The sequence below is a fragment of the Dermacentor andersoni genome, chromosome 10 (assembly GCF_023375885.2).
Source record: "Dermacentor andersoni chromosome 10, qqDerAnde1_hic_scaffold, whole genome shotgun sequence".
Classification (NCBI taxonomy): domain Eukaryota; kingdom Metazoa; phylum Arthropoda; class Arachnida; order Ixodida; family Ixodidae; genus Dermacentor; species Dermacentor andersoni.
In genome coordinates this window covers 25,538,908-25,549,190 of record NC_092823.1, presented here as the reverse complement: position 1 = coordinate 25,549,190, position 10,283 = coordinate 25,538,908, and the positions used below count along the sequence as shown (strand labels likewise).

The 10,283-nt window shown below is 45.3% G+C and overlaps 2 protein-coding genes across 2 annotated transcripts in view; one reads left to right on the top strand and one right to left on the bottom strand.

The window, feature by feature from the left end:
- Window positions 1-363: 363 nt before the first annotated feature.
- Window positions 364-1,189, bottom strand: LOC126519113 (uncharacterized). The gene is given in 3 exon segments (XM_072284647.1): window positions 364-506; window positions 509-744; window positions 807-1,189. Coding segments are annotated over 3 exon segments (666 nt in total). The 5' UTR covers window positions 1,094-1,189.
- Window positions 1,190-8,525: 7,336 nt separating this feature from the next.
- The window catches only part of LOC126519170 (acetylcholinesterase-like), a 42,558-nt gene continuing 40,800 nt past the window's right edge, over window positions 8,526-10,283 (top strand). Inside the window, exon 1 of the mRNA XM_050168784.2 lies at window positions 8,526-8,652. The gene's annotated coding sequence lies outside the window, so the exon portion shown is untranslated. The remainder of the gene's footprint in view (window positions 8,653-10,283) is intronic.

Sequence of the window (10,283 nt, the reverse complement as noted above, 5' to 3'; positions counted from 1 at the left end):
ATTCTCAGACCACCTCTGCTTCGCATTAGTGTCTGTTGCTGGGAGACTAGTGTGGCTTCGATCAACTCTTCTAGGGTGCTTGAAATGCCCATGTTTAGTATCTCCTGCGTAGATGTGCATGGTGGCAGGTTTAAGGCTGTTTTAACTCCTTTCCTAATGAGGATTTCTATTTTGTTTTTCTCGGCCCTTGTTAGTTTAAGGTACGGTGTTGCGTATGTGATCTTGCTGATCGCGAAGGACTGTACTATCCTTAATAGGTTAGCCTCCCTCATGCCTGCCTTCTTGTTGGCGATTCTTCGGAGTAGACGGCATGTTTGGCTTACGCTCATTTCAAGCTTTCTAATCGTTTCCGTATTTCTTTTATTATCCTGAATGTGCATGCCTAGCACTCGTATAGCTTAGCACGCGTATAGAACCCTCCCTACTCACAAAGTATGAGCAGAAAAGGTCTCTTGTTTTCGCTGCTGTCCTTGTAGAATTGTGCCCAGTTGGAGGTCGCAGATGAACATGGCTTAGGTGCCAATGTGCTGGGTGGTGCGCCACTGGCCACTGGTTATGTTGCCATATGCATCTTCAGTGTCGACATAGTTCGGCGTCATGTAGATCACGTCATCACGCAAGAAGTTGTGTAGGACACAACATGCCATGACAACGTAGTCTGCATTTTGCGGCCACAGATTGATGGCACGCCGAAAAATCCTGAATCGGGAGACCATCATTCCAAAAGCATTTTCAACACACCTCCTGCAAAGTTAAGTGAAAAAGTATTCAACATAAGCAAGGGTAAATTATGTGCTTTTGGTTACCTGGCTATGCTTAGGCGGTAATTATAGATGCGCTTGTTTTCATCCTGGCATCTCCCAGAATATGGCCGCAGAAAATCCGGACGAAGTTGAAACGTTTCATCTCCGACGAAAACGTGAGGAGCAACGATGTTTGTGCCAGGCAGCTGCTTCGGAGGTGGAAGGCCGAGCAAGCCTTCTTCCAGTGATTTTCCAAAGCGAGAAGCAGACAATGTGCCATCATCGCTTTGACGTCCATACGCCCCAACATCAGCGCATGTGAATTTCAGATTGCTGTCAAAAGCGGCCATGAGGACGATGGAGTATGTGCCCTGTATTAAAATAAGACTATAAGCGCATGTTATGAAAATATGACCTACTGCGTTAATTACCTTGTAGTTGTAATACAAGCTGCCTGAATTAGGAGGAGCTTGTATCTGAACGTGCTAGCCGTCGACAGCACCAACACAGTGAGGGAAATTCCATTTTTCCTCGAATCCTTCGGCTACCTCTTGCCAGGCTTCAATTGTCGGCACCTTAGTAAAAAAAAAGGTCGCTCTTAGCGTGTGAAAAAACATTTGTTGGATATAAGCATACCCGAAGCAAGCTAGTTCATGCACACAGGTACTCAGAAAACAAGCTGAAGGAGTTGAAGTTTGTAACCACACTGTAAGTGCCGGTAATAAACAGCCTCCATGTGAAGTGGCTAAATGCGTACCTTTAGGTATAAAGGTTGCAGTGTTCTCCACAGCAGCCTGCATACGTGATGCACAATGGTCGCCACCGTTGAGATGCCAACCCTGAAGCTAATAGCAACATCTTGTATGTACATGCCAGATGCGAGGTACCTGAAGAACAAGGTGTTAAGATTGATAACACAGAACTCGGTTTAAAGGGAGAAATAACGGAAGCTTATGTTGTTTAACACTACAGGAGAACAAAGGAAAACATCGCAGCGTGATACGACACAACGTCTGCTCTGCCTGGTCTTTTTTATTATTTTTTATTTAATTCATTGCATACACACAATACACAATGCCGTTTGGACCCATAGCCTTGGCGGCCAGTCCAATAAGAATATAGACATAAGAAAAACAGCGTACTTATTGTACGAGACAACTTAAACACATGTTATGAAAGCATTTTTACATGGAAAATATAGAATAAACAAGACTGTCATGACATCAGCGGATACAAATAGAAAAACCCTGTACGCACAAATAAAAGAAGTTTTTTAAGAATTGCACAATATTTTTGCTGGTCTTTACACTGAGTGGGAGTGCATGACATATTAGAGCACCGTTCAACTCCACGAGTCTCCATCCATATAAATTGTGACATGGTGGTAAGCTAATACAGTTTCGTGCCGGAAAATTAAATATTGTGATAGGTAGCGGATTATTATAACGTATTATTGCATTAACTACCTGAAGAACGTTTACTTTATACGCCTAACTGAACGGCAGAACACGAAGCAATTGAAACAGAGGTTTACTTGGATGAGCATCTTTAGAAAAGTTAACCATTCGTAGCGCCCGTTTTTGAAGACTGACGACAGGTTCTACATCGGCTTTGTACGTGACTGTATAATACCAAGTAAAGTATCCTTAAACTTATGGGTCGAAACATTGACAGGCTTTTAACAATACATGACAACCATACGCCAATTTGGAACAAGCCTTACCAATTTGATATTTCCAATGCATATCAGATTCAAAGGGTCTGTTCCTCTCTCTCACACACACATGCACACGCACACGTGGACGATCCGTCCCCTCTCATCGTCGAAATTCCACCCCAGCTCCAAGATGTAAACACAACAGGAGCGACGCACTGCCCTTCCCAATCCCCAAGGGCAAAGGTTGCCTCTGTCGAGGTGATGCCGTCTCCAATCTCCATCTGGCCAGGCAAGGATCCATTTCGCATTTCTGGGCATTGCCGATGCTCTAGGCAAGGCTTCTTGAGTGCGCACGTGCGGTCAAGGTAACTGCAAGAACACATGAGCGACGCCCTGCCCTTCGCAATCACCGAGGGCAAAGGCTGCCTCCGTCGAGGTGATGCCGTCTGCAGTCTCCATTCCGGCCAGACAAGGAACCATTTCGCTTTCTATAAGCACCGCCGATGTTCTAGGCAAGGCTTCTTGAGTGCGCACGTGCGGTTAAATAAATACAAGAACACAAAAATGCAACGTTTGAGCAACATCGCGCATTCTGCATTGTTGTTCTATTTTGACCAGACAAGAATGGTGTATGTAAAGTTAACTGTATGCAGAAATGGCATAGCATTTCCTTTGGCTATAAATGCAACATTGTAAGAGATATTTAAGCGTAAAATTGTATTTTATGCAGCTTTTCAAGCCGTCTTCCCGAAATGAAACAATATTTAGACAGATATACCAGAATCAGCTTTCAGTGTTCTTTCCTGAACATCACTATAGTATCAGTTACAGCATCAAAACGGTTAAAAAATAGTAAGGTGAGATAACTGCCTCGCAAGTGGTACCAGGAACTGACTGAGACCAATGCTGCTTAGGTATAGCATGCTTAACTGATTGCAATAGCGAGCCGTGCACGTCAGGGCAGCGGTTCGCGCACAACGTGAAGCCTTGTCAAACCTGCTTCGACAAGCAAGTGCAGAGCTTCAAAGGTCTCCGGTGACATTCTGTAATACTTTTTGAAGTATTCCTTGTTCCCGACATCAGCAGGGCAGCTGCACAACACAAATAATTTATCCTTTTGCATGTTTATCCATAGGGGCCCCGGACCAAAAGCTTCCTGTACAAGTTCGAACTCAGCGTTGTTGACTCCTGCTTCCGGTTCTCCCAAATAGGGCGTACCCACCAGCGCCGGTGGCTTAGGAGCTTCATGAGCAATTTCTTTTTCTCCAGCTCACACAGTTCATTTGAAAGAAGAAGCTTCACGGTATCCAGGGCGGGAGCAGACGAATTTAACATTCGGCACGTACCCACTCGGTCGTCATGGTCGTCAACTTCATCGCTACAAGTTTTGCCAGATGCTTGCACACTCAATAATAGCTCCCTTTTTTGCAGAAGTAAATACTCCTCCAAGAGAAGAGCTCTGGCTTCCATAGTACCGCAACAACGAAACCAGAGTGCAGAAAACGAAACCACTCGACCGACGCCGAACTAGCCGCACGCTCACACTTGCGTTGTTGTACAGCGTTTTACTCGCCGCAGCTGCAGACTAATAAGCGAACGTAAATTCTCAACGCTTTTAACATTGAAAAATGGTGTGCTTATTTTATTTTGAAATAATAAGAAAATTCTTATATTTGACTAATTTCCATGTTGTTATTATTTAACGATGCAGGCAGGGAGGGTTACTTAGTGAGCAGATGCAAACCTTCGGCGTCGCTGCGACGGAAATCGCGCTGTCGCAGTCGCATGTGAAAGCTGTCAACGAAAATTTCTCTGCGACGTGCGCGGCAGAGCGATTGTTTGCGCCCCAATCGCGCCATGTGAAACAGCCTTTTCGCGAGCAAGCACCCGCTGTCGCTCGATCCGTGTCAACTGTTCGGCGCCCATAGCAGGAAAGAGCGGCTCTTTGTTCGCAGGGTCTATGGATGGATGGATGTTTTGAGCGTTCCCTTTGGAACGGGGCGGAGAGATGCGTCACCAAACTCTTGATATTAAACTGCCTAATGTCCTACCTAACCTAAAAAAAAACACGGTGAATTTCCATAGCCATATTTTTTGACTACCTATTGTGAACTTTGTTTTTGTACGTCTCTGTTTGTTGTCGCTTCCCTACTTTTCTTCCACCAATCATACAATCGCCCCTTACTCTGTTGCGGACATGCTTATTTTACCCCTGCTCACGCTAACCCAAGGGCTTGAAGGAGGCCAGTGGTGCTTAAATCGACCGCTGGGCAGAGAAACTTCAGGTTCTAATAAAACATGCTCCATCGTTTCGCTAGCTTTAACACAGCAAACACATGCTTCTTCTTCCTTCTTATATCTCTCTTTATAGGTGCATGTTCTAAAGCGTCCTGATCGCTCCTCGAAAAGTAATCAGCTTCCTTTTGAGTTATCATAAATTGTTTCTTTCCTGATATCGTTTTTTTCCTCTTAAGTAGTTACTTATTTCAGGTTTCTTTTCCATTGCCGCCACCCATGAGATTAATTCAGCCTCTCTGACTTTCCCCTTGAGATCCTTTGTTGCTGTGTTGCTCACGCTACAGGCTGTGTACTTGCTGGTAAGCTTCCTAGTTCTTTTCCTCCACTGTGAATCAATGTTTTTCCTGCACAAATACATTAGCACTCCCCCAGCCCATTTACTTTCTTCCGTATTGTTCAGTCGTTCTTCATAATTAATTTTACTGTGAGCTCCTCTCGCTTCAAAACTTTTCCAGCCCATATCACGCTACACCGCTTCATTTGTAGTCTTCCGGTGCGCGCCCAATGCTAGGCGTCTCACTGACCTTTGGTGGCCACCGAGTCCTGATTGTAACCCTGATTTCAAGCAGCCAACCGCATTTCCAAAAGTAAGGTCTATCCAGAGAGGCTGTGGCGCCCTCTCTTGAGTAGTTTGGTATCATGGATGGATGGATGGATGGATGCTATGAGCTTTGTAACGGGGTGGTGGGTTGCGCCACCAAGCTATTGTTATTGTATTACGCAATCTCTTAAGTATGTTAAAAAAAAACAGAAAAAAGTAAAGGAAAAGAAACACGAGAAATTCCCATGACGAAATTTTCAGAACCCCTATTTAGAACTTTACTTTCACACGCCTCCGTTGTTTGTCGTTTCCCTACTTTTCTTCCACCAATCTTCCACTCACTGCTCATTAATCTCTACTTCAGGCATGTTTACTTTCCCCCTGCTCTCGCTGAATCCAATGGCTTCAAGGAAGCCAGAGATGCCTAATCGACCGCTGGGCAGATATCTTTGCATTCGAATAAAACATGCTCCATGGCTTCAATAGCTTTACCGCAGCAAGCACGTGCTCCTTCTTCCTTCTGATATCTCGCTTCGAAATCTAATGTGCTTCGCTGTGAGATATTAAAGATTATTTCTTTGCTGATTTTGTTTTTTCCTCTTAAATAGCTCCTCATAGCAAGGTTTATTTTTCATTGCCCCCAATCGTGAGATTATCTCAGACTGACTTTCCACTTGACGTTTTTTGTTGCCATGTTGCTCAGCATACAAGCCGCATACTTGCTGATAAGTTTCCTAGTTCTTTTTGTGTTCTTATACCTGAAAACTCTCCCAGCCCATTTACTTTCTTCCATATTTCTCAGTCGCTCTTCATAATCAATTTTACTGTGAGCTTCTATCACTTCAAAGCTTGTCCAGCTGATTGTACGCTGTACAGCTTCATTTGTAGTCATCCCGTGAGAGCCGAATGCGAGGCGTCCCACTGACATTTGGTTACCGTCGAGTCCTGATTGTACTACTGATGAGCCAGGGTACTGTGGCGCGCTCTTTTCACTAGCTTCGGTATCAGCCTGCGTGCGTGACACCCAACGACATTGCATGGAAGACATCCCGCGCCCCTAAAATGCTCCGCACTTAAAGATGTGAAGGGTGGAAAGAAAGCACGCGGCGGGCGAATGCGTTTCCGAGGTAAAAAAAAAAGAAAGAAAGGGGGGCGGAGGGGTGGAGTATGCCGCCGCGGTAGTTCCGCACGACGGACACCAACGGCACAGAGCCGCTGTTATGCGAAGAATCGATAAACACTTCGGAGCAACTCACTCTATCACGACAGAATTGTAGTAGGCGCGTTGCTTATAAATGTATGGTGCTTGTAATCAGCCAAGCCATTTTAAAACTAATGCTTTATTGTTAGATTCGAGGCTCTGACCTAATAATGTTTGTACGTGGTCTGGTTGGTTCTAGGGCGTATTCTGACAAAAAAAAAAAAAAAATGCGCGTAGAAGGAAACGCTCTCAATTGTCGGAAAAACTCGTAATTCCATTCCGTTTCCATTTTGGCAAAAGGCGCCTAATTCCATTTCCATTACAATCCTACAAGTGCTGTCGCCATTCGGTTTGCATTATATTCCGTGGTCGCGAAAATGTAGGATGAGTCCGGAGTCTATGACAATTGCATATGACCATATATAACGCTCCAGCAGGCACCAGTTTTGCTGCAGAGTTAGAGCGTGTTCGAGAAGTAAATTTTACTGCTAAGTACAAAAAGAAAACTGGATGCAGGAGGTCGACACATGGAGGACATTCCTTATATCTAAACGCGTCTAGAGCATGTGCATATTGTATTACAGTATGCTGTAATACAATATACTTGTGCGTGGCCAACTTCAGTGTCAAAAATGCGTGGCCGGAAGTGTTCTGAAGACTTGAACGCACTGCTGTCGCAGCGCGGACAACGGTTCCGCCCGTATGATAGCAGGAGCGAGAGAGCGGCCCTAAAAAACTTCCGGTCACGGGCCTCACCAGTCCGCTGTGCCGAAACACAAAGCACTGGCGGAAAGTCTATTTTTAAATTGTGAGATTAAGTACATGCGAATTACGCCTTACGGTTAGCACATTCAATTTCTGCTATAACTTACGGCAATAGTTTGACGTAATATTTCTGTGTAAACGCGCAAGGTGAAGATAATTAAGTAATAAAGGAAAAATCAGACATCCACCCGTTCTTAGCAATGGCTACAAAGGAAACCTATGCGGGTTATATGAAAGAAGAGCCTCGCCGCTGCAGAAAAATTCGTCCTGGACCAGGACGAATTGTTCCCTTTATTACTTAACTTACGGCAATCCTGGCCTTTTAAGTTGTTGTTATGTACAGAGGAGAGGTGTTGAAAATCTGCCGTCTTAGAATTTGACGCCCTCCAGCTACTCGATATAGCGGGCAATGATTTTCTTGCTCTCTAGATTTAGCGGGTTACGTAACCCGGGCGAGGTAGTTGCCGCGGGACATCGTCGCTGCGCTTGGATTCCACTTCTGGAGAGGCTTTGCTTTGAGCTACAGTCGTTTCTGTCAGAGGAGTTATTCGTTCTTGGAGGAGTTCCTTCGACAGTGGTCATGCCATTTCCACTCATCGGCTGATGGACGCGTATGGCCTGATTTTCGACAAGCCTGTTTCTTGTAGCGAGGCCACCAAAGTATTCGCTGAAAATACATTTATATAGGTGCCCATGGTTTCTCTGTGCTCTCGTATGCATGATCACTTTTGTACATACACATCTCATAGCATCACTACGAAACTATGTGAAGTCACATCGTCATTGTACATAACCATTCCGTACACTGTATGTATCGAACATCGTTTTGTTTAATGTGACAAATAGTTTATGTGTAGCGGTGCGCTTCGTGGGTCTGTGTGGTTATGTCTTAGTGAGTGTTGACTCGGACACTTCTTTCAAAACTACCATGTATACAATGGTTCGCACTTCATATATGTTATCGTCCTGATGGAAATGTGCCGTAATTGTGACTTAGTGTTCGTATCGTCTTTGGTTGAAATAAACTTTTCTAAAACGTCAGTGAGACAAAAAAAGAAGCCGTCCTGGGCCTTAAGTTTGCAAACATGAAACGGTCTTATTGATGGAAACCAGACACTGGGTTAGACGCACGAGCGAGAGCGTTCGCGAGCGTACGCGAGTTTCATCAAGAGGAGCTGTGTGGCTGTTGTGAAATCCATACTCGTGTCCTTGACACGGGCATGCACCCGCGATGCCGGTGAGGATTACAGCACTTAGTCTCGTCTACTTTACGCCCTCGCGTCACACGCGAGCTTTCCTCTTCGAGTCAGCGAGGGAGCGTGCCGGCGAAATACCCACAGCATCGCCGGGATCCTGCCTACCACAAGCGCATCGTCGGTTGTACTTGTCTGGAGTTGTTTTGTTCGCGATAGCCGGCCGGGTCCCGGAGTCCTTATTAGAGAACGAGGTAAGTGCCAAGGAACATGCATATGCGCCAAACGCATCCCTTCGTGAAGTCCGGCAGTTGAGAAGATCCGATTGTTTTGTATCCACTAGCCGCATTTTAAAATGCTTCTATTCATTGTCCTCCACATATCGCCTTTTTTTTTTTCTTGCCTTGAACATGGTCACGCCCCTGTTGGCTGTACGCATGCAAACTGAAATATTTTAAAAGAAGAATCGTTTTATATTATGGCGGTAGGGATAGACATTTGTGAATATTTTCCTGTTGAAAGTCTGTCAGTCAAGATGAAACGCCAGGAAAATGTGCCCACTCTGACAATTTTCATTGGAAATGTGCAAATATGTTGTAATCCCTGTTCATTCCCCCTTTTAGACATTTCTCCGACCACCGGTCCGCGTACATAATAACTGAATCCATTGGTCTTAAGCAATGTGCGATAACGAAGGAATAAGAGCGAAAGAAATCTGCACGATAAGCTCGCCCTGAAATTTCTGCCTTTGGCGTTTGCGTCGAACATAGGAAGACGGAGAAAGACCACTCGCCATAGGCGTTTCTAAGTATGTCATTTTTCCCCCACTTTTGAAAGCGGGCACTTTCGGTTGCACGCTGCAACGTCGAACAAAACGACAGATGAAGCTTAATTTTCTTTCTTAATAGCGCGATCACATACGTAATGTTTTTCTTTACTGCTCATCCCCTGCTTTGACAGCGAGGATTGTCTTTTGTGCCATCTTAGCGTGCACAACTCGCATTCCGGAGAACGCCTGACGCTGGCCAGTTCGCGCCCTATCAAATGTCAGCTTGCGCAACTTGCATCATGCCCAGGTATTTGGGACCGCTGTTTCCGTATTGGAAAACACAATGAGGTTGGTACATTTAGCCTGTGGGTGAGGGGGAGGTCCGCATAAAGCATTACAATCAGCCGCGCCCAGCGACTGGCATGGCTTACGGCACGAAATCGTTGGTTTATCGAATGCTGGAACTATTTATTCTTCTACTACATATAGCCTATGTAGCGTTACAGTCTCAGTATATGAACACTGTTAAGGGGTTTACTTGATCGCGCTAAGAGCAGCGCAGCGGCGACAGTCTAGGCAGAGCATGGACTCCGAGAGTGAGTGGCACTCACGAGAAAAAGCGCTGGAGAGGGCGACCCACCGTTTCGTTTCAATCCTTCTCTACAATTACCCTCGGGAAATAAAACGGAGCCATGCGCCCGCCTAACAGCTTGTCACTATGAGTGGGTCATAGGAGGTCTTGAGGCGGTCGACGTTGACAACGTCTTCCCCACGACGGCGTATAGAATGTATGCAATGACAACACGAGCGGTGCACGCCGCTATGGAGTGAATGCGCTGGGCGCTGGCTGTACATCAGCAGTCTAGTCAAGCTTCTTGCAGGTGTAACTGTCTAATTTCATCGTGTAATCACGACTTATGCTAGATATATATGCTGCTGAAAATGACCCTGGTCGAACGTGCAGCGCCATTTGAATTCAAATAGGACATTGAATTGAAAATTTTCTAAAGGAATTTGTCCACTACTGACTTTGACGATTTGATTCTCAGGCTGTTTTTAGATGAGAGCTACACTATCACTTGATTCCTGGCAGGAGAAAAAACAGCAGATATCCCG